This window comes from Vulpes vulpes, chromosome 14, assembly GCF_048418805.1.
Source record: "Vulpes vulpes isolate BD-2025 chromosome 14, VulVul3, whole genome shotgun sequence".
Lineage (NCBI taxonomy): Eukaryota > Metazoa > Chordata > Mammalia > Carnivora > Canidae > Vulpes > Vulpes vulpes.
In genome coordinates, this window is record NC_132793.1 from 60617011 (window position 1) to 60642344 (window position 25334).

Here is a 25334-nt window from a genome sequence, read left to right on the forward strand (position 1 = left end):
GAAAGGTTAAGATGTGTAATGTGTTGCTTTAATACACTTCTATATTGTGAAATGATTACCACAGTAATATTAGTTAACACCTCCACCACCTCATTACCAATTCTTTTTTGTGATGAGAACTTTTATGATCTAGTCTTTCAGCAGCTTTCAAGCATATAACACAGTATTGTAACTACAATCACGATGCTATATATTAGATCTCAAAACTTATAACTGGAAGTTTATGCCCTTTGACAAACATTTCCCTATTTCCCTCCATCCTCAGACCCTGGCAACCAACCATTCTAGTCTCCAAAAGTTCAGTTTTCTTAGATTCCTCATATAAGTGAGATGATATATATATATATATATATATATATATATATATATATATATATATATATATATAGTCTTTTGTTTTTCTCTGACTTAATGTCATTTAACCTAAGGCCTTTCAGGTCCATCCATATTTTTGCAAATGTCAGAATTTCCTTCTCTCTCATGGCTAAATAATAATCCATACTACGTTTATACCATAATTTCTCTCTCCATACATCTGCAGACAGACATTTAGGTTGTTTGCATACTTTGGCTGTTGTGAATAATCCTACAACAGATGTGGGAGTTTAGTTATCTCTTTGAGATCCTGATTACATTTCCTTTGGATATATACTCAGAAGTGGGAATCTTGGATCATGTGGTAGTCCTATTTTTAATTTTTTAAGGAACCTCAATATTGCTTTCCACAGTGGCTTTATCAATTTACACAGCTCACCAACAGTGCACAAAGGTTCCCCTTTCTTCCACATCTTCGCCAACATTTGTTAACTCTCACCTTTTTAACGGCATCACACCATGTCATTCTAACAGGTGTGAAATGATATCTCATTGAGGTTTTGATTTCCATTTCCCTTGTGATTGTGATACTGAGCACCTTTTCAGATCCTTGTCGGCCACTTTTACATCTTTTGGGAAAATGTTCAGTTTCTCTGCCTATCATTTATCTAAGGTTTTATTTTTAAGTACTCTCTACACCCAATATGGAGCTCAAATTCAGAACCCCAAGATCAAGAGTTGTATACTGACTTAGCCAGCCAGACACTCCTCCTTTGTCTATTTTTAAATCAGATTGTTTATATATATTTTTTACTGAGTTGTAGGAGTTCCTTATATATTTTGTAAAGATTTATTTATTAATTCATCCATTCATTCATTCATTCATTCATTGAGAGACACAGGCAGAGGGAGAAGCAGGCTCCATGCAGGGAAGCCTGACATGGGACTCGATCCTGGGTCTCCAGGATCATGCCCTGGGCTGAAGGTGGCACTAAACCGCTAAGCCACCTGAGCTGCCCTATATTTTGGATGGTAATCCCTTATCAGCTATACGGCAAATACTTGCTATCATTCTTTTTTTTTTAATTTTTTTTAAAATTTTTTATTTATTTATGATAGTCACAGAGAGAGAGAGAGAGGCAGAGACACAGGCGGAGGGAGAAGCAGGCTCCATGCACCGGGAGCCTGATGTGGGATTCGATCCCGGGTCTCCAGGATCGCGCCCTGGGCCAAAGGCAGGCGCCAAACCGCTGCGCCACCCAGGGATCCCCTAATTCTTTAGGCTGCCTTTTGCCTTTTCATTTTGTTGATGTTTCTTTTGCTTTGCAGAACCTTGTTTTCTGTTTTTTTGTTTGTTTGTTTTTAAGGATTTTACTTATTTGACAGAGAGTGCACACAAGCAGGGGAATAGGGGGAGCGGCAGAGAGAGAAGGAGAAGCAGGCTCCATGATGAGCAAGACGCCCTTCAGTCTGAACTGAAGGCAGACATTTAACCAACTGAGCCAACCACACAGAAGCTCTTTAGTTTGATGTAGTCCCACTTACAGATTTTTGCTTTTCTTGTACTTCTGGTGTCATATACAAGAGATCATTACCAAGAACAATGTCAAGGAGTGTTTTCCCAAGTTTTCTTCTAGAAGTCTTACAGCTTCAGACCTTATGTTTAAGTCCTTAATATGTTTAGTTAATTTTTCTGAGTGGTGTAAGATAAGGGTCCATTTTTAATCTTATATTCTTATGTGATTATCCAGTTTCCCCAGCACCATTTATTAAAGAGCCTATCCTTTCTTGACTATTCTCAGCTTCCCTATCAAATATTAGTTGACCATTTATGCATTTTTTTCTGCGTTCTTAATTCTGTTCCTTGATCTACATGTCTGTTTTTATGCTATTCTCTCTTAATTAGTATTCATACTGTTTTGATTACCATAGCTCTGTAGTATAGATTGAATTGTGGAAGTGTGACAGCTTTGATCTTTCTCAAGATTGCTCTAGATATTCAAGGTCTGTGGTTCCATACAAATTTTAGTATTGTTTTTCTATTTCTGTGAAAAATGCCATTGAAATATTTATAGGAATTTCATTGAATCTATAGATGGCTTTGGGTAGTATGCACATTTTAACAATATTAGTATTTCTGATCCATGAACATGGGATATCTTTCCATTTATATTGTCTTTAATTTCTTTCAACAAAATCTTAGTTTTTGGTGTATAGATATTTCACCTCCTTGGTTAAATTTATTCCTAGGTATTTTATTGTTTTTGATGCTATTGTGAATGGGATTTGCTTTATTTCTTTTTTAGATATTTCATTGTTAGTATATGGGAATGCAATTGACCTCTGTATGATGATTTGTACCCTGCAACTTTACCAAATTCATTGATTAGTTCAACTAGTTTTTTGGTGGAGTCTACAATTTTCTATACATAAGATCATATCATTTGTAAAGAAAGACAATTTTGCTTCTCCCTTTCTGATTTGAATGTCTTCCATTTCTTTTTCTTATCTAAATACTCTAGCTAAGATTTCAAGAACTATTTTAAGTAAGAGTAGTAAGAGTGGGCACCCTTTTCTTGTTCCTGATCTTCAATCTTTCACTGTTGAGTAAGTTGTTAGCTGTGGGCTTGCTATATACAGCCCTTATTATTTTGATGTATGCCCTTGTTTTTATCAGGAAAAGAAGCTATACTTTGTCAAATACTTTTTCTTGTAGCTATTGAGATGATCGTGGGCTATTTATCTTTCATTGTATTAATGTGATGTATCACATTTACAGATTTGCATATATTGAACCATCTTGTATCCCAGTGTTCAATCCCCTTTGATCATGGTATATGATCCTTTTAATGTGCTATTGAATTCAATTTACTAACATTTTGCTGAGAATTTTGTGCAAAGACATCTACTGCAACTATATTCATCAGGGACACTGGCCTACAGTTTTCTTGTAATGTCCTTATCTGGCTTTGATATGAGGGTAATGATAACCTCATAAAGTAAGAAGACATTCTCTCCTTTTCAATTTTTTAGATAGTCTGTGAAGAGTTGTCATTAATTTTTCTTTAATGTTTGGTAGAATTCACCAGAGAGACCACATGATCCTGGACTTTCTTTGTTGGGAGGTTTTTGATTTCTGCTTCAATCTCTTTACTCATTACTGATCTGTTCAGATTTTTTATGTCTTCATGATTCAGTCTGGTAGCCTGTAGGTTTCTAGGAATTTATCCATTTCTTCTAGATTATCCAATTTGTTAGCCTATAATTGTTCATAGTAGTCTCTTATGTTCCTTTGTTTCTGTGGTATCAACTGCAATGTCTCTTTCATTTCCAATTTTGACTTTTGTTTTTTCTTAGACTAGTTAGCTAAAGGTCTGTCATTTTTATCTTTAAAAAAAAAAACAGCTCTAGTTTCACTGATCTTTTCTATTGTTTCTCTGTTATTTCTTTCATTTATTTGTGCTCTGACCTTGTTATTTCCTTCCTTCTGCTAACTTTGGGTTTAGTTTGTTCTTTTTCTGAGGTATAAAATCAGGTTGTTTACTTGAAATCTTTTTTCTTAACATAGGCATTTATTGCTCTAAACACCCTTCTTGGGGATCCCTGGGTGGCTCAGTCGTCTGGCATCTGCCTTTGGCCCAGGGCGCAATCCTGGAGTCCTGGGATCGAGTCCCGTGTCAGGCTCCCGGCATGAAGCCTGCTTCTCCCTTTGCCTGTGTCTCTGCCTCTCTCCCTCTCTGTGTCTATCATAAATAAATAATAAATAAATCTTAAAAAAATAAACATCCTTCTTGGAACTGCTTTTTATGCATCCTATTGGATGCATACACCACCATATTATAGTATTCTGAATTTGGCTATATACTTATCATTACCAATGTGTTGTGTATTTTATAAAAATACACAACATATAAAAATACACAAAATTAGTATGCTTTTATTTCAGCTGGAAGCACTCCTTTCAGCCCTTTTTAAAGGAAGTCTAGTGGTGGAAGACTCCTCAGCTTTTGTCTGGATAAGTCAAAAGACTTCTTTCCTTTTTTACTGTAGGTAAACTTTGTCAGACAAGAGTATTATGACTAGCAGTTTTTTCTTTCAGAATTTTGAATCATCTGACTCTCTTTTGGTTGTTAAGATCTCTGCATAGAAGCCCACTGACAGACTTACCCCTTGTAAGATACAAGCTTCTTTTCTTTTCCTGCTTTTAAGATTCTTTTTGATTTTTGACAGTTTTACTATCATGTGTCTCTTTAAGCTGTTTGTTTGGTAACCTGTGAATTTCATGAAGTTGATTATCCAAATTTCTCCCAACATTTGGACAGCTGTCAGCCATTACTTCTTTGAATAAACTTTCTGTTCCTCTTCCCTCTGTTCTCCTTCTGGAACTCCAGTAATTTACAAATTGTTTCTCTGATGGTATCCTATAAATCATATAGGCTTTCTTCACTCTTTTCTTCCATTTTTACTTGTTCTCTGTCTGGATAATATCAACTTTCCTATCTTTTTTTTTTTTTTTTAAGATTTACTTATTTGGAGGGGGAGCACACAAGTGGGGGCAAGGGGCAGAGAGAGAGGGAGAATCCTCGAGCAGGCTTCCTGCCCACGGGGAACCCATCATAGAGCTCCATCCCAGGACCCTGATATCATGACCTGTGCTGAAATTGAGTTACATACTTAACCAACTGAGCCACACAGGTGCCCCTCAACTTTGCTGTCTTCCAAGTCACAAATTCTTTGTTCTGCTTCATCTGTTCTGCTGTAGATATTCTCTATTACCCTCTTTTCATTCCATTCATTAACTTTTGCAGCCCTAAATTTGTTTAGTTTTTTATTTCTGTATCTGTTAAACTTCGCATTATGCACTGTTTCTTGATTCCACTGAATTGTCTTTTTGTGTTTTCTTGTAGCTCATTAAGTTTCCTTACAAGAGCTACTTTGAATTCTTTATTGGATAAATTACAGATCTCCATGTCTTTGGGATCAATTACTCAAATATTCTTGTGAGCCTCTGGCATCAAGTTTTCTTGATTTTTCATGTTTCTTGACGTTCTGTATCATTGTCTTCACATCTTAAGCAGCAGACACTTCCTCCAGTCTTTACTAATTGCTCTCACCAGTGCATCCAAACTTGCATTTCTTTTTTTTTTCAAACAGACTACAGAACTTTTTGGCTAGAAATATGGACTTCCACAAAGGCTATTTTATCCAGGTATTACTGTCTAAGACAGTATTTTTAAGGTGCTCCTACACCATGGCCAAGTGGGCTAGAGCTGTTTCACAAGCCACTATAGGGTCCACAGCCAGAAGTGTGGTCTGTATGGCTACTACCTGATGCATGGGTGGGCAAGATTCCTCCCAAGTTCTTTGGCATATGGTGTTGGATCCCATAGTTTCCAGAAAGGCATTTTTGTCCATGAACAGATGTCAAATTACTGTTGCTGTGGTAAAAGGACATGAATGAGGGACACCTTATTCAGCCACGATGCTGTCATCTAATTTTAATTAATTTAAATGTAAAAAACTACATAAAGCCAGTGATCACCATATTGTAGAGCCCAGTTACAGAAGCTTTGTTATACATATACTGTCTTACTGGAATTCTCTTATAGAAGTAAAATTAAAGGGAACTTGAAGATTATTGACTTTTGGGTATTCAATTAAGAAAAAGTAAATAAAGCTAAATAAAAAGTAACATTTCTAGCATAAGATGTCAGAGTTGTGATCTAAAAGCTCATTTTCCTTCATAAAGCAGTTATCAGAAGTCATTAAAGAATTGCTCTTAACCTCCTGTGAAACAGGTTTTCAAGACAATTACTACAACAACATACCAGGGTTCCATTTACATCCTGACTCAGGTTCTTCAACTCCCCAACAATGAATGCAACCAGGTAAGTGCTCATTTTCACACTCTCAGAAAACTCATCCTGAACAAGTCCATCTTCCATGATGACTGATGAATTCTACAAGCAAAGGGGAAAGGATAACTAGGTTAACTATGGGAATAAATGACAGTAACAAACTAAGAAATTGAAAATTCAAATAGGAAACAAGTAGCGAAGATGCTGGCACATTTTAATCTCTCAGGACAAGAGCATGACTCTAGTCTAAACAGAGCATGGCCCTTATTCTCAATCTGTTCTATCATCCGTCATCGTGAAAATCTTAAAGGAATTTTTAGTTTCAAAAGATCCATTTTAAATAAATGTAACTTAGAAATAGTAAATATCAGTGGTTCTGTTTCTCCCCTTTAAAATATCACCAAAATCCTTCCTTATGATGTAGGACCACTCCACTCTACTGCTACAAATACAGAAGAAGGAGCTATAGTGGGGTATCCCTCTGACAGATCTGAAACAGCTTTTTAAAATGCCACGTTGACGACCTTAAGAAAGCTTAGTGGGATCAAAGGTGGTAAGTCTCTACAGAAGTATGCAGTAGACACAAGATGAGAGAATGCAGGCAAACCTGTAAGATTTTCTGATGATTAATTAAGATGTTTTTGGCAAGGAGGCACCTCTTTTAAAAGAAGATTAAGGGTGAAGAGTATGGCTAGGAGTGGAAGTACTGAAGTGATGTCCCTGTTTAAGGACAGATCACAACCCCTCCTACCAACAAAGGTTGACTCCATAGTCCGTTAGACGTGGGTGGTCCTCTCTATTAACCACATGGGTTCTGAGAGGCTCCTATCAGTTCTACATGGCGACTCTTGTGTCAGGAAAAAAAAAACAAAACCCTAGGTTCTGTTTAGCATAAAAGCAATTCTGCTTGGTTTTATCCCCACTGCCTACCACACAGAATTTACATCCAAGAAAGAGGTTCATGTTCTTGTAAAACTTTCATGTTACAATATAGATTTTTCAATAACCAATAAACACTAAAATCAATCATGATTCAACACTAACACGTATCACTATTTAGAATAGCGAATTCACCATGTCTCAGAAAATACCACCATGATCTTTAATACTAGTTCATATAGTATTACTATTTGTACAACTTTAGTATAAAGCACATACTTCACATTTCCTGCCCACGCATTCCACATCCAGCAGGTCTTTCTCTTTCTTCAACTGCTCCTTGGGCTGACTTCTCAATTAATTCCAACATATATTTAAGTTTTAAGCATTTTAAGAAAGAATAAGAATGTATATGATTTTAATCATTCTCAACAGTATCACAAAGAGGAATTCAAGTATTCATAAAAAAGAAAGAGATGCACTCAAAGATTTTACATTAAGGAACAGAACAGTACCTTAGGCATATTTGATAAAGCAGTATATTGCTCATCCCTTATGATCCTGATGATAAATGTGGCTTTAAATCCTGGTTCATCAAAACAAGGAAAAGCAGATCTTGCTGCCAGGGGTTCAAACTGAGTTGCTGCAAAGTACCTAAAACAAATGCAAATTCATCCAACAGTTATTGAACACCTGCTATTGAAGGTATCTTGCCAAGTACTAGGGATACTAAGATAAACCTGGTACAATCCCAGTCATTAAAGGATCTGTAATCAACTGGGAGAGGCATACCTGTCAGGCTGCAAACCATGTCATTAATATTGACAATAAAGCAGTGGAAACAAAGGGTAGGAAACAAATTCTGACTAGCAGTTAAGACACTGTATGGAAGCTGGTAATAAAATTTGAAGACAGTCTTTAAAAATGAGGGTTATTTGAAAAGGCAGAGAAGGGTAGAAGGTACACTATAAAAAGAGTGGGAAGCACAAGGAAAGACAGAGCAATGGATACTCAGGGACTGGAGGTGGCCGTCCACAATGGCTGGAAATGAAGCCACAAAGGTAGCCATTAAGGTCTTAAAAAGGTTTCAGATGAAGGTCAGTATGAAGGGTGGTCATTAATGGCCATCTGTACAGTCTCTGGCTTCACAACACCAAATCTTAAATTTACTACTTCACTTCTGTGAAGACTAAAAAAACTAGGTGCTCTGTAGTATGATGGTTTCCTTTACCATCTTCAGAATAAAAAAAAAAAAAAAATGTCCTCCCTCTCCTACAGCACAGCAACAACACATGAAATTTTAACCCCATGAGAGTCCTCAATTAAAAGTTGGGAGAAAAGCATAAAAAGAAAAAGAGGAGAAAATCAGATTTTCAAGTGAAGCAGAGCAACGAAACAGATCTCCATTTTGGAAATCATCCAAAGATAGCCTAGAATAATCAGAGCAAGTGTGGCCCTATTGTGCATAGTTCAGGTACTAGTCAATATGGCACGTATACAATCACCCCTCTGGACAGGAAGTCCTTGCTTGTTCAAGGCTTAGTTTCCACTTTTAAAAGATACACAGGAAAGAGTGTGATTTGGAAGAAAACCCCAACCCTGCACTTTACCAGCCATGTGACTGGCAAATCAGTAACATACACCTCAGTTTCTTTATTTATTAAATTAGGACCGAGGTAGGATCCTCTGCCAAACATTCAGGGTTTTTTTTTTTAGAATCAAATAAGACTATTCAAAATAAAAACTACTTGTGTGTCACAAAGTCCAACACAGATGCTTATTATAAATGCAAGACAGTCCTCTTTATTCACACTTAAAATTGTGCTTTTGTCCTGATAAGGATTTGCCCAAGTAATTGTTTCTATGGAGTAAATGGCACAAAAGTTAGCCATCAACATACAGACACAATTTAAACATATGTTGTTAATACTCAATTTCTTCACTCCACTCTCAAATTCTTACCTAGTTAACAGAAAATTATGGAAGAAGGCCACAAAAGACCAGGGGATAAAGTTTAATGATATCCATAATATGCATATAGTCTACTTAGACCAACACTTTATTATATAAAAACTGGACCATAATGTTCTAAGACAAAGGAAATCTTAAATTTTTATTCAAAGGGATTCAATAATAACTATCTTACATAAAAGTCTCTTTGAGAAGGCTGCTGCTTGAAGATACTTATAATCTATCTTATCTATGCTGAACACCCAGAAGCTTATTCTTTTCATTAGTGACTTCCTTTGCTTTCAGAAATACTACCTGGAATTTGAGAACTACCGCCAACAGCGCGGGAGACAATCATGAATTAGCTAGAATTAGAGAATTCTAACCACTGAGAGTAACAATGGGTAAATGAAAAAGTGGTGTGAACTAAGAAGGCAGTAGATCATAGTGGTCAAGAATGGCGTCCCAAGTTAAAGTGACCTTTGAGGTCCCCCTGTGCTACCTGCTAGCCGTAAGATGTTAGATTTACTTTATGTGCCTCTGCTTCATTACCCGTAAAATGAATAAAATATTAATATCCACCTTTTAATGGGTTTGACAAGACAAAAGATTAGACATATAAAATGCCTGGAAGAGTTTCTAGCACTTCAGTTCTCAGTAAATGCCGATTATTATCACTGGAATTCAGCAAAGTGCACATGAAGTTTGTTATGGCAGATGAGGGATGTGAAACAAACAAGGGCCCAATCTGGAAGAATCTTGAACTAAATCCTGTTAGAAAAGAGGAAGTACTGAAGGATCTTAAACCAAAGACCACCATGGTTAGATGTGTACATATAGAAATAGGAGTCTGGCAACAGTGAGGAAGAATGGCAGCAAGAGAAAGAGAAAGCAGTGGCAAGGTTTGAGGCCAGGAGACCAGTTAAGAAGATACTTGAAGAGTTCAAGAAAAAGGGACTAAGAAACTGAAAGACAAAGAAAAAAAAGATCCCCATCCTAAATTTGTTTACTAGTTCTTCTAGTATCTGTTATTATCTAGAACCTGAAGTATATCATCAACACCTTCAGACTGAACTCCAGGTTCACTGACCAGCTCTACATCTTAGATGACATAGGTAAGATTCCCTTACCACAAATACATGTTTGACATTCACATATACTCTGATTTTCCCATCAATAAGGAACACATCCCTTAATTATGTTATCTACCTGTATATATAGTTATTATACTTCAGAGGGGGGATACAAAAACTTTCTCTAATAAAACTATGCAAAATTAAAAGTTGGAGAGAGACCCCCAAAATTGCTTTGAATTATAGTTTTCCCATATCTTGAAAGGTATAAATAACCTTCTCAACTTTTATCTTCCCTTAAGCTATACAATCATGAGGGGCATTCATTTTACTGAAGCAGGTAAGTTAACAGATTTATATACGCTTTGTAACAGCAGAATTTCACATATTACTTTGTTTTAATAGATTTAAAAACACTTTTTAAACAATATTCTATTTCTTATTTTTAAGAAGTTGTCTTCTCTATTTTTCTAGCATTTTCCACAACTCGAGGTAGCCCATGGCAAGAGTCAACAAGTGACCATACCCCAAATCACTGTTATCTGCCATATATTTATTCCTTCCATTATATATAGTAGTAGGCCCAAGGGACTCCAAGGGCAATAATCTAATTGGAAGAGATGACTACTGGATTTGTTTTTAAGGTTTGTTTGCACTGTTTTTATGTACCTCCTATAATTCCTAGAGATAATGAAGGCCAGAAAATAAAGGGAGAAATAAAGCCAAGAAGCCATGAGCTACCATTATAATAATAAATTTGCTTTTTTTTTTTTTTTGGATCCTGTTTACTGCATTACAGTGCAGTTTTATTTTGTTAATAGTGACATTTGAAAAGGTAAAGTTCTAGTTTTAGATTAGCATGAAAGTAAAAGGGAAAGAAACACAGACCCACAAAGGAAATGGGTGTGAGCCTGTCCTGGGTCACGTTCACCTCTGGCAGTGCCCATGGCCACATCTCAGAACTATAAATTTGCTTTTAACATCAGATCTCATGCAAGAGCCAGTATGCCACTTTTTTCTTAAATAAAGGCAAAGAGAAAAATTACTTATCTGAATAGGTGTATAAATCTTGCTTTGTCTTTCTCCATTTAAGAAGGATCAAACCATTTCCTTAAGATAGATTTAAAATATTCATCTATTTTCTCAGTACACCAACACACATTTGCCAAATGGCCAACATCAGCAATTCACAAATGGGCTTACAAAGTAATATGAGTGTATGTGCCAATCAAATTAAACAGATGTCATAAGGATTTCATATACATAAGAGAAATGACATTATTGCTACTGAAGAATAACCTGTATGCAGTGTGCACTGCATCTTTCCAGAAACTGAAACTAGATACTATGAATGCTAAGGTTAAAGTGAAAAATACACAGTCTAAATAGGGAGCTGAACACTTTTATGTTGTGAATCACCTTTTTTTTTTTAAACCAAATTAAGTCTCTCCTAGATTTTTTTAAAAATTCCATCAGAAATCCAAAACAGAGTGACTTTTTCATGAATAGCAAATATTAAGGACACTAAAAATGACATACATTAGGTATACAACAGTTCTTTCTGTCCCCTTTCTCCATCCCACTAAGCACTTCCTAAAAGCTCTGCACATTAGGAAAATAGGTCTTAAAAAATAATCCATACTCTTCTTTACATCCCATGGAGATCTTGTAAGGTGACTGAAAACTACATTCATCTAAGATACAAAAAGCTCAAAATAACTTAAGATTTTGTGTTAGAGAATATAACTGGTATAATCTTTACCCATTTCCTTCCATTGGCATGCCTAAGTCCCACCATGACATATGATATATGATATATATGAGCATGATAGATGCTCAAGGCTTTGACTAAGACAGAAATAGTATCTTCTTCCAAATCACCTACTATTTTGCATATAACCTTCTAAGTTGAAAGAAAAAATCCAGCTAATGTCTCCAGTGTGGGCAAAGGAATCCATATTATATAAGTCATCACAGAGCAAAGAAATAGAATCATTTAAGAAGGCTACATACTTTTTCTCATTACTTTCATCTGTGTAGGAGATTCCATAAAACCCATAGTAAGAACTAGATATATTCGCTGAATACTCTATCTTCAAGCTATAATTGTGTCCTTCAAGAAGGGCCTCGGGGGCAACGATGGCAATTTGTTCGTGAAATGGGTATTCCAAGATCTCAACTTGTTTTTCTTGACTTGAAACTGCTGACATAAAGGTCACTCTTGAAATATTATGGCCTGTACTGTGAAGAATGATATTCCATGTGGCCTGAAGAGCCTGAAGTGAAATTGTCACAGAACCCCTGCATGTCATCGAGGTTAGGTTTGGATGTAGGTTCAGTTCATAGCGTAGTGGCATAATGGTGGTGGGAAGCCTGACTTGTGCCCAGGGAAACAACTTTCCATTTGTTGCAAGTGGCTGAATTACTCCCATGGATTGGTTTCTTTTATGGCAGCCTTCTTTGGTAAAGGTACATCTGGGCAGAAGATAAATCACCATGATTATAGAAACGGCAACCACAATGAGGAAAACACAAACCCCCATGGTCCTGGCAGAGGGTACAGAGCAAGGCCCATCTGGGCTTGGCCTATAGCCGGTCGCACTGTTCCGCAGGCCTGAGCTTCTGTTCATGAAGGACATGCCCAGCAGTTTCGCAGACGACTCATAATCCTCTTCGTCCTCATCCATCTCATGCTCGCCAAGACCCCGCACCAGCAATCTTGAACCCCGGGGCTCATACTCCACCTCATCAGGCTCTAGCGGATGTAAACAGGGCTCTTTGGCTAAATCTACCACATCTGGTTCTTCCTCAAACATGCTGTTTTCAATCATATTCCTGGGGAGCTGAAGCAAATCTACACACCAAAACATAAGGATAGGTACAGAGTTAGAAAAGAAAATGTCATCATAAAATGCCTACTAGCAAAACCACATTGAATCTAAGAAATTTGTCACTAAGACTTATTTCCATCTTAGAGCTACTGAATTAAATAAGGTGCTTATAATTTTCTTGTGTCATCCATTAAGAAAACTCAAGCGTAAAATACAAGTTTACCACAGTCATGAAACAATAAAGCTAAACAAACGAGCTAGTATCGAAAAAGAGACAGCCGAGACTAGACACTAATTTCCTTAATATACTGTTGCCCAACAGCCTGGGTCCTTGTCTTGAGCTTTAGAGTGCCCAGGTTTAGAACTGCTGTGCCAGTCCTCACGGATCACAGGTGTGCCCACCCAGAGTCTATGTCCCCCTTGCAGGGTCTGGTCACCAGAACCACCAGAATTCCTGCCTTAAAGGCCTCACACCTGCTTCTGAAGTACTTGTGGGTCTCTGCTGAGTCCGGTTCTCCCTAGGGAGGAACACATACTGGTATGTCCATTTATAGGCTTGAATGATAGCTAAGCAACAGGCTGGGCTATTTTTTTACTTCCGAAACAGAGATGTTCCTATTCTACAGCAAACTGAAAGTGGCAAATTTTATAGAAAATTTCCATAATCAAGAAATCACTTAAAAATAAGACAAAAGAACTATAAAAACCAGATACCACTGCAATCCAACCTATTATTTCATGCTTCCAGAGCATTCAGAAACACAACATATTCCCCCCTCTGTAACAACCATTCTGTATACCATGAGTATAAGTGGATCGTGTGTTAGGGTAGTAGTGGCAGGTTTCATAAGCTACAAAGAACAATATTCTCCTACTTGCCAAAAATTCCTGAGAAAACAAGTAAAAAGGGTAAATAAATTGCACACAGATCAATAATTTCTAAGATAAGATCACTCAAGGATCCTGTCTTCTTTATTTAAGACTAGCAGAATTTCAGCTTTTAAAGGATCTAAAAAATGTGGTAATTAAAACCTCCATTAACCTTCCTCAAGGTACTTCATACATTATCATTTCTAACCCTCACAACAATTCTATAAATGCCAAGTATAACTGTTTTAGGCATTAGGAAACAAAAAAGAGAAATGGGTGAATTTAGCTTCATAAAAGAGCAGTTTTGACACAAACCTGATACTGAAGCCCAGGTCTAAAAATCTAATTCCAAATTTTAGATTATTTCCATAATACACTGCAACCCCCTACTCAACTAATTCATTAAGAATAAGAATAACTAAATTATTTCTTTTGTACTTGGCAATGAAGTTGCTAAGAGTATTATTTTATCATCAGCAGAACAAAACTTAGTCTTGCTACAAAGTGTGCTCTGTGGACCAGAGCACAGGCATCACATTGCAGCTTGAGAGCGGGCTCTCAAGTTCATTTCCCTAATTTAAATTTTAACAAATCCTTAGTGATTTACATACACATAAGCTTGAGAGCACTGGTCTCACTCAGCCTTTTCTATGGTCAGATCCCAGCCAGCGTTAGACACCCCATTCCTGGGTGCGCTCTGGCCACCTCAAACTGCTGACTCTTCTGAGAACAAGATACACTGCTCTTTCAAGCTATCCTCCACATGCCTATTTTCCCTGTTCCCCCTGCCTGCAATGTCATCATTTCTCCCTTCCATCCCAGACTACCAGGTGAACACTTGTTATTCCATAACCCAGGTTAACTTGCTACAATGCTAATTAGGAAATGTTATTTTCTTGTTTTCCTTTTTATTTATTACATTTAAAAAACGAATTTTCTTTTTACTGCATGTCACTTCTTTCTGCTTTGGGGAGCTGAAACCCCAACAAGGTTATCTTTTCCTACCTCCTCTCTAACCTGAACTTCCACACAAGCCATGCTACTTTATAAGTTTTGTTTAGTTTTTTAAATAAGATTTTATTTATTTATTCATGAAAGACAATGAGAGTGAGAGTGAGAGAGAGAGAGAGAGAGACAGGCAGAGGGAGAAGCAGGCTCCACGCAGGGACCCCGATGTGGAACTCGATCCCGGGTCTCCAAGAGCATGCCCTGGGCTGAAGGCGGTGCTAAACCGCTGAGTCACCCAGGCTGCCCTATAAGTTTTCTTTACATAAAACTTTTGATCACATTCTAGGTGTGGGTTTAGCAAGCTGCCATCTTCCCACCTCCTGTGAATGACCTACAAATGGAAGAAGAGTGATTACAATATCCTGCTTTAGGAACTTAATCTCTTAAACATCTGATCCTGCCTCTACTTCTCATGACAAAGTTTTGTTTTGTTTTGGATAGTTTTACTGTGTTTGGGGGTCATTTACTTCTTTAATAGAGTAAATATTGCTGTAATTGAACTTAAAAATTTTTTTTTAACTCTTACTGAATTCTTAATGGTTAGAAATTCTATAGTAGTTTTTGGTCCTGGGACAGTGCTGAAGATTAATTGCTTAATTTGCTTTTTCAAAATACGAAAAGGCCTTTTCAGACTTTTTGTTGTTGCATATCGGAAAATTATGTTCTATTAGCATTTTTTTAAATTAATTAATTTATTTATTTATGATAGTCACAGAGAGAGAGAGAGAGAGAGAGAGAGAGGCAGAGACACAGGCAGAGGGAGAAGCAGGCTCCATGCACCGGGAGCCCAACGTGGGACTCGATCCCGGGTCTCCAGGATCGCGCCCTGGGCCAAAGGCAGGCGCTAAACCGCTGCGCCACCCAGGGATCCCTGTTCTTTTAGCATTTGCCCTCTGTTTTGTTCTATGTTAGGCCTAATGAAGACAACAAGGAGGTCCACAAAGTATGGTTTTATTTAATGAATTTCTAAACTATAATTTCAGTTTATTCAGAGTAATCTGTTCTTGAATTCATATCCCTTTAGAACTTTGTTTTTCTATGTTTTAAGTAATGCCTTGTTTAAAGCCAGGGAGTAGCCTACTCTCTGACCACCTCCATATCACCTGTCTGCATTTCATTTACTTCAAATCTTCTGATAAGGGTTTAGTCAGATACCTTACTTTCATTATTTATCATCCATTCAGATTAACACCTCTGCAGAATTTTAATCTTTCAGAAACAGAATACATTGACCCCTCTGCTGTAATTTATTACAGATTAGAGGTAAACTTTGAGTATATGTGTACAATATCAAATTAAATATATCAAACCTGGGTAAATCACTCTTGTTATAGGTAATCTATGAAAACTGTACTTCCAACCTATTTTAGAAAATCTTACTTTGGATTCTTAGCATTAAATTGTAATGTGACAATGATTACCCTTGCTCTAATAGGATTTATTTATATTAAAAGAAAGGACCCAAAAAATAAAAAATAAAAGAAGGGATCCATCAGAAACAGGAAACTTTCTAAAATCTCTTAAATCCACATATATATGCTATCTATAAGCCAAAAGCAAAGAATGACCTAGCTGACATGTTTCAGTTTTAAATAACATAAGCCCATGTGGTAATAATCTAAGAAAACTGAAGACATTTCTTTTCATCCTTCTATGAACTGGTGCTCCTTAGTGTTGTCTGTGGATCAGTGTCAATCTACAAACTGCTGTCTGTGACAAGACACATGTGCATGATTAGTATTTAAAAACTTTCATAGCAGTTTATCAGTAATTTTATGTCTATCAAATTCAATCATCTAAAAAATGGAACTTATAGATTGTATGTCTTTTTTTCATTGTTTTCCAGTAATTTATATTTTCAAATGCTACAAAACTTCTGCAACAGATTAACAATTAAAAAACAAAACAAAACAAAAAACCTCAATTCTTCACTCAGGTAATAAGGAGGAAATGGGTCGGATTGTTACTATAATGGCAATCCAGGTCAATATGAAGTTCTCAACTATGATGGCAGTAGAAGTGAAAAGAAGGGAATGATTACAAGTCATGTTAAAAAGGGAGAATACTCAGGAACTGATGCTCCCTTGGGCCAGGCAGGTCTGTAAGATGGAGTGATAGAGGGATCTATATCAATTCTCAGCATACATTCTGGTTTGGATAACTGGAAGAAAGAATGCCATTCATTGAGATTAAGAGTATAGGTTTTCAAATTCTCTTTTTGTTGTTGTTGTTTGTTTTTTAGGGGGGTGGTGGATGTAGGAAGAGTAATGAGAATGGAGTCAGGGGATGGCATTTGTTATTTAATATATGTCAGATAGCCAGGTGGAGATGTTTGATTAACAGCTTATTACAGAGTTAAAGACCTAACTTTAGAAAGAAGTTCAAATCCTGCCTCTTGGACTTACTGCATGATCTCAAATGGGTTACCAGACAACCCTGCACTTCAATTTCCTTACCTATAAATGTGGAAAACCTAACTATTTTATAGGATTGCTTGAGGATTAGGTTACGTGGATCTGGACTCAACACAGGCACCTGCATGGAAGATTCAGATTTCAGAATCACCTGGGGATGTATACAAAATGAAAATCATGCAGACAAGCGAAAAGAGGTAAGAGTCAGAGAGCATCAGCACTGAAGAGGTGGGCAGAGGAAGACAGACAGAAAAGGAGAATTAGAAGGAACATTACTAAAGGTAGGAAAACTAGGACAATAGCATCCCAGAAAACAAAGGAAGTTTTCATGAAGGAAGTGACTTTTATGAAGGAAGGTCACTTCAGGTGCATGGTAGGAATGAGAACCTAACATCAACAGTCCAAAGAATGGAAAATTAACATGGAAGGCAAGAGCTGCAGGCTATTCTTTCAAGGTACATAGTTACATGTCAAGGAAAAAAAAACATAACATAGGGCCAAACTAAAAGAAAATATGGCACAGAGAAGAGTTAAGTCCTTCTTTAAATTTGTTTGTGTGCGTTTAAGATGGGAACAACTTTAAGAATGCAGGAAAAGTAAAGAATGACAAAATGTGGAGGTGAAGAAACAGACCAGAGCAAATGTTGGAATAATATCCCAGAGGGGCAGGAAGACCTCACACAAACTCCAGGAGAGAGATTAACCTTGGGAAGTAGGCACTTCTCTGAACTTGGGGGACAGAAAGTGAAGGCAGAAAAGCAGCATATATAAGAGCATGAAAAGCTGAGGAGGTGAAGAGCAGAGAGTCTCCATGTTTTCTAGAAAAGAGGAATCAAGGCTATCTGCCCAAAGGCAGTTGTGGGAAAGGCACAGGTGGCTTAAAGAGAAAAATGGAGTACAGGAGCAAAGGAAGGATGGGGAAGGGAAGGATGACCCAAGGACAAAGCATGGCTGAGAAGTTCAGTACATCCAGCAGATTTTGTCATACTACCTGTCTCCATAAATGCCTTTAGCAGTGCTTACCAACCCAAGTCTAAAAGAAGAAAAAGCAAGTTATGTGTATTTTATCACAATTAAAAAATGAAAAAATTAATGCCAAAACATGTTTAGAGTAGAGAAAGCAGATGGGATAATTCAGGGTTAAATATGTAGAGAGGATGTGGTGAAAAGCTAAAGGGAAAATGCATAGAAGGTGCTGGCAAGAGAGAAAGTGATTAACGGGTTGAATTTAGAAAACACAACAAAAAGTAAAGCTATGGCAAAAAACACAGTGAGCAACTTGAATTAAAACAAGAAAACTTCCCACGATTTTAATCCCTTTAAACTACCATTACATTTTCTGAGAAAATGAAATGAAATGGGGTATATTTTCAAACCAACAAGCCAGAATAACTTTGAAAGAATAGGCCTAATTTCAACAAGGGTTTTTGGGCAGATCCAAAATGGTTATATTCAATTTGGTAATACAGCAACTTGCTTGCTTGCTTGATTTTAAGATTCTATTTATTTATTCATGAGGGACACAGAGAGGAGGCACAGACACAGGCAGAGAAAGAAGCAGGCTCCATGCAGGGCACCTGATGCGGTACTCGATCCCGGAACTCCAGGATCACGCCCTGGGCCGAAGGCAGACACTCCATTGCTGAGCTACCCAGGCGTCCCAACTTGCTAGATTTAAATTGGGCCTTAACAGTAAAGAATTATGCTTCTTTTGAGGCCTCTTAGATATATTTAAACAGAGCTAAAAGCTTCAAGCTTTTTTTATATCTTCTAGATCATTTCCAAATGGAAACTATAAAATTTCTGAAGTGATGGATGCTTATCAAACAAGGTAATTATTTCCCAAATAAGCAATCCTCTGCAATCAAAAAGAGGTTTCATCTTTTAAAAATTTAATCTTAAAAAGGAAATAAAACAACTAGAATTTAGAACAAAAACAGTGATTTTTCTGTATAGTCCTGATCTGATAAAACAATACCCTATTCCCTCTCAAGGGACACACTCAGAAAGTCTATTGATTACAATGCTTCTGTTAAGTTATGAGTTTAAGAAACATCATCTTCTCACCAGAATCTGAAGAGTAGTTACTAACAGGATAAGTTTTAAAGATGTTCTCAAAAGCCTCTTTCTCTGATACACCCTGTTTGCTTACAAACAATGCTTGCAATGTATGAGCAGTGTCATAAAATACTAATGCAGAAAAGTCCTATATGCATTCCTACTTTTACATAGTGCTGTTTCAAAAAGCCCATTTAATTTTCCAATTGACAGGTCCAGGGTCACAACCTAGGATGCATGATCCAAGTAGAGGTCTTTCTTCTGTTCCCTTTTCCCACTTTGCCTCTCTTATGACTAGAGCGCTAGGATAGTCATGAATGGAAGAGTAGAGGTGGGAGGAAGGAAGATCAAAGAGAAATGGTCAGTTCATAAGCACCATAAGCTCACTTTATTTCATTCTAGGAGAGACCAAGATTTATTTTTCTCTTTCAACTTACCTATAAAGTTCACTCCAACACATTATAAAAAAGGGAGACCTCCACTTCCAATATGACACTGTAATTGATACCAGATTTTTCTTCCTCTTGTAAACAACTATTAAACTGGACAAAATGATGCAACTATTTTTAGCTACTGGATAAAGGAACAATAATGTGAGCCTACATTTGCTTGGTTCTCTGCCTTGGGACAACTTTCTAATTGTAGTATAGTGAGTTAGAGTCCTAGTAGAGCATGGCCGGACACTGAAGAGGGCAGGACTGTGCCGAGTAGGGACCACAGAAGTTTGTATAAGGGTTCCCTGAGAGTCCTTAACCAATGCTGAGTGTAACTACATAAGGCTTACAAAAGAGCAGCTGTAATAAGGTCAAGCAACAGAGGGAAACATTGCCAATCTAATCCAGCCTGAATAAAGAGAACTCATGACCACTCTGCATATCAATTTGAAATGCTAGAAAGGCTTCACTTCAAGGGAAAAAGTACACCCTAGAATAAGACCAACTCTAGACCACATTAACAAAGTCTAAAACCAAGCCCTAACAAAACCCACAAGGCAAAAAGAATCTGGTGGAAGAGTTGTGCTAAGTTAGGGGAGCCAGAAAAAAAACCTTGAGCTTTCCACAGATATTCCCCCGGCAAACCATAAAGCCTACATAAAGCCTGTATTGGGCCATCAGCCAGTAACTAAACTGCTACTAAAAAATAAAACAAAACACTCTACACTAAAAAATTTTTTTAAAAAATTGGCATATCTTCAATATGTTAACACTGCCAATACATAATAAAAACATTACTAGACATTGAACAAAACAAGAAATGTGACCCATAAGAAAAAATAAGTCATTAGAAACTGACTTTAAGTTGGCCCAAATATTGCATTTAGTAAAAACTTCAGAGCTGCTATTTGAAATATGTCTTAAATAAAGTAAAATGTTTTTAAACAACAATAATAAGAAAGGAAAATACATAAACAGATGAAACTCTCAGTAAGGAAACTGAAACTACACAACACAATCAAATGGGAGGGGGAAAAAGGAAATTCTAGGGTTGAAAGGTTCAATAATTAAAATGAAAAACTCACTGAATAGACTTAATAGGAGATTGGAGATGGCAGAAGGAAGAGTCCATGAACTTGGCAGATCACTAGCAATCACCAATTTGAGGAACAAAGAAAAAAAATAAGATCAAAGAAAAATTAATACAGTATCAGAAATTTGAGATTGTCTAACACATATGTAACAGGAGCCCCAAAAGACTCTAAAAATAAAGCAGAAAAACATCTGAAGGCACAAAAGTTAAAATTGTATTAAGTTTGCTGAAAACACTATTACCAGATCCAAAAAGCTCATCAAACTCTAAAAACAATAGATAAAAGAAAATCATATCTAGCTACATCATGGTCAAAGTGCTGAAAACCAAAGAGAAAGTCCTTTAAAAAGCCTAAAAACAATATGTTACATACAGGAGGAAAAATAATACAAAGAACACTAACTTCATCATAACAATGGGGGCCAGAAGATGACAGAACAACATTTTTAAGGGGCTGTAAGAAAAAAAAAAAAACCTGTCAACTCAGAATTCTATAACCAGTGAAAATATCCCTCAAAAAATGAGATAAAGATCTTCTAAAATAAAAGCTGACAGAATTAATCCCAAGAAGTTGTGCACTACAAGATCCTATAAAGAAGGTTCTCTAGGTGGGAGGGAAATGATATGAGACAAACTGAAATCTGAAAGAAGGAAAGAATATCAGAAATGATGAGTAAGTTGTTAAAAATAAAAGTTTATGGTCTTTATTCTTCTCAAAATTTCATTAAAAAGCTGTATATTAAAACTATCTTAAAGATAGTATGTAAGCAGTTTTTAACATATATAGAATATGTATGTTATGTAATAAAAAATATGACAACAAGAGCACAAAGAATAGAGAGGGTGGATAAGAGAAATTAAGTTATATTTGTGAAGTGAGAAGGGGTAATGGAAGTGTCCAGTGAAAAGCAGGAGATGTAAAGAAGAGAGAGAAATGGGTATAAATGTTAAATGATATAATATTCACAATAAACAGACTTTAATGAGTTAAAGATGCAAATTTTAACCCTAGAGTAATCGATAAAAGATGTAATTTAAAAGATGGATAACTAAAAAGCCAGTAAAGAAAATAAAATTAATTTTAAAGTACTCAATTAACCCATAAGAGGGTATTAAAAAAGAAACAGAAACAAAAACAAAAGGGACAAATAAAAACAATGGCAAAGTGGTAGATTTAAACACAACCACATAAATAATTTCATTAACTGTTCATGGATTAAGCAATCCAGCTAAAGGACAGAGATTGTCACACTGGATTTAAAAAAGCAAGACTCAACTACACATTGTTTATAAAAGATAACTTTTAAATTTAAGAACACAAATAGGTTAACAAGTTACAATAAAATTTTATTATGATAAAATAAATTCATCAGAATAAGATACCAAGCTTAAGTATGTATGTATCTAATAAAGGAGCTTCAAAATTCTAAACAAAATGGCAAAACTCAAGACACAGAAACATCCACAATCATAACTGGAGAGTCTATCATCTTTCTCTTCAAAATTGATTGAACAAGGAGAAAAGAAAAGAGTAAAGCCAAGGATATCTAAACAACACCATCATCTAATTTGACTGAAAAGACATTTATAGAACATTACACTGAACAACTGAAGAACACATATACTGGGCCATTAAACGAATCTCAATGAACTTTAAAAGACCGAAAGAGTTTTTTAGAGACTATGTTCCCTAACCACAATAGAAATAATTTTTTAAAACCACTAATAATAATCTAGACAATATATGGAAAGCAGAAAATTTCTAAATAATTCACAAGCCAAATAATAAACCACAGGAATTTAAAAATATCTGAAATAAATAATAAATTAAAAAAATAAATTTATTGCTTTAAATGCCTATGTTAGAAAGAGGTTCAAAATTAGTGATATAAGTTTCCACCCTAGGAAAGCAAAAAGAATAGTATATTAAGCCTAAGAGAAGAAATAATAAAGAACAGAGTGGAAATCAAAGAAATAGAAAACTGAAACAACAGAAATTTTTAAAGCAAAAAATGCTGGAGGGCAGGAAAGTAGTATTACTGGCTCTTAATCATATTCTCCTAGGAACTGGCCTTAAAATCAACGTTATGTCAGGTTCTCATGGATCTCCAAGACCAGTTTTTCACTTCTCAAAAGTGTAGTTAGGTTCATGTAAGAGACAAATAAGAACTGGGTCCTGGGCCAGGGACAGAAATTATCTTTCACAAGCCCCACAGCTTTATATCTGTACCTCTTCCAAGAGTGTCTGGTAAATATGTAGCCAATGATAATGCTAGCTACATCCATATGTTTCCCCCCTCCTTTTAAAATAAAAAGCTAGAATTTCTTTTGTAAGTTTTTTTGTAATTTTTTTTTTGTAAATTTAAAAGGAATTGGAGCAGTACTTAAAGAAAACCTCTTATAAAATATCTTCAATGGTTATAAAAAAAGTATTCTTATGCAAAAAGAAAACCAAAAAAGAAACCTGTACTTAACTCATTTATTTCTGAATTTAGATTTCTGTATATTGTTTTATTAAAAAGAGAAATCTTTTTTAAAACTGTCTAAGAAAAACCATACATTTAACAGAAAACTCAAGATCACACGTGTAAACTAATGTAAAAGCATAAACTGTTACTTATACAGCTCCTACACCAAAAATTCAAGGACAGGAAAAGGCTGCAAAGTGTTTAGTTTCTGCTTTTTTTGACACCACATTCGCAAGTTTCCAAAAGAGAATGGGCAACACAAAGGCAAAAGGAAAAATGTCTTTCAGTGTCCATTTAAAATTTTAACTGAGTACTTCTCAATAAGACAAAGCAAAAGCAAAAGCCAAAAAAAAAAAAAAAAGCCTCATTTTTAAGCATTTGATTTAAAGTGCTACTTTATTTAGGGTAAATCACAAATCTGAGGTTCATTCTGCAGAAATACAACCATCCTGCAGTATAGCACAGGTTTACAGTTTTGTGAAACCCACCTCCAGGACCAGCAGCTTTGTTCTAAACCTCAGGAGCCAGTGGCTAAACCTATATTTAAACTAAGTCATTCCTCAGCTCCATGCCACGCTTCAACAAATCCTTAAACACATACAACCATGTACAGTGCCTGCGCTGCCTCTGACTGGTGTGCAAGGCCATCATGTGTAACATACGTCTCAGTTTCTCACAAGCCTGGGCTATCGTGGCCACTTTACCGCTGCACCCTGAGCCCAGCCTCCTCACCTTCCTCAGCCCACAGGACTCGCTTTTCTCACTCTTCAGTACACTAGTCCTATATAAGCTTTTCAAATCCCTAGTTTCTTTCACCTTTTCAAAATCAATTCAACTATTACTGGAACAAGTGTGCTACTGTGACCCATCCCCCTCCTCTCCCTAAAACAGCACACCATAAAAATTAAGACGCCTGTTTTCTCAGGATGAAAAGGTTAGAAGGACTGCAATAAAGAAATGCTTCAATGGGCCCTTAAGAAAATAACCCAGCGAGACTTTCACAGTAAATACCTTTTTCCCCTATGGTAACTCCTGAGACAATCTAGGAAAAGCAATTTGATTTATAGTAAACTTGACCTTATCTAGTCATCACTCACAAGAATCCTGCCAGCTTGATTGTTTATCCAATACAGGCTTTCTTCTATGGTAGCCACTGTCCACAGAGTTGTGTTTATAATTAGACTGTGCAGTGTTAATTATGCTGGCCGCCCTGCCAATGTTCTACGGAGCCTACAGGGAGAGATCAAAACAATCATTCCCGAATCATGAGTCACCTCACTCTTTCCACACTACAAACCCCTGGCAGCCTCTCAAATCTGGCAAATGATAGTTATGCACACGACATACTCATACAGCCTTTCACATTTAGGATGAAATATGAAGTTCCAAAACCTGCTCCATACATTTTTCTAAAATTTTTCCACATTTTAATTCTGGAACTCTTTGCTTATTACAGAATTATATAATTTGAAGGTGAGAAGGTTTAGAAAAATTTCAAGGCCTGGTTTAACCAATAAAGAAGGGAAGTTCTGCATAGGTAAACTATAATTATAGATTCTGCTTCACCCTGAAACAGTTCTTCTAGGGAGGGGCAATTATCTCACTCATCACCGTATCCCTGGTGCCCTGCAGGGAAAATAGCTATAATAAATGTTGAAATGAGAGTAGCAACACCCAACATATTAAAATTAAGTATTAATTAATGAAAATTACCTCCATGTCCACTCACAGATTCTCCAAGGGCTAAATCTCCAAGGCTTACTAAAGTTTGGAATAAGATAGAATTAACAAGCTAGCTATGAGGTTAAGAAGGTCCTCCTAACATCTATTGTGGGGTTGGGTCCCAAATCAGCAGGGCTTAGTAGTACTTCAGTGATTATGGGCTTTGAATCACTCCATATCATTTCTTCTGGACACTGACTATTCTTACTTCTTACTTACTTCTTAGTACTCTTCCCTCAGAGCCAGTGTGAAATTTAAATCAATTATGCTTTAGGAGGCATAAAGCATAGTGCTGAGGAACATGTGGATTTTGGTTCTGGCTCCACCACTTAGTGTGTTGTTGGGACCTCAGTTTTCTTAC

At 36.4% G+C, this 25334-nt stretch overlaps 1 protein-coding gene and 1 non-coding gene across 3 annotated transcripts in view; both read right to left on the minus strand.

The window, feature by feature from the left end:
• LNPEP (leucyl and cystinyl aminopeptidase) overlaps window positions 1-25334 on the minus strand; it is an 88040-nt gene that overhangs the window by 41013 nt on the left and 21693 nt on the right. Inside the window, exons 1-4 of one of the 2 annotated variants that reach the window (XM_072736696.1) lie at window positions 24349-24485; window positions 12089-12929; window positions 7568-7706; window positions 6144-6275 (exon numbers count right to left, since the gene is read on the minus strand). In XM_072736696.1, coding sequence (XP_072592797.1) covers window positions 6144-6275; window positions 7568-7706; window positions 12089-12906 — 1089 coding nt within the window. In that variant the 5' untranslated portion in view covers window positions 12907-12929; window positions 24349-24485. Of the gene's footprint in view, window positions 1-6143; window positions 6276-7567; window positions 7707-12088; window positions 12930-24348; window positions 24486-25334 lie in introns of those variants that run through there. The other variant, XM_072736697.1, reaches the window with a different exon arrangement.
• On the minus strand, window positions 23392-23518 carry LOC112915656 (small nucleolar RNA SNORA13). Its single transcript, XR_003234137.1, has one exon. It is a non-coding gene; the product is annotated as a small nucleolar RNA SNORA13 (small nucleolar RNA).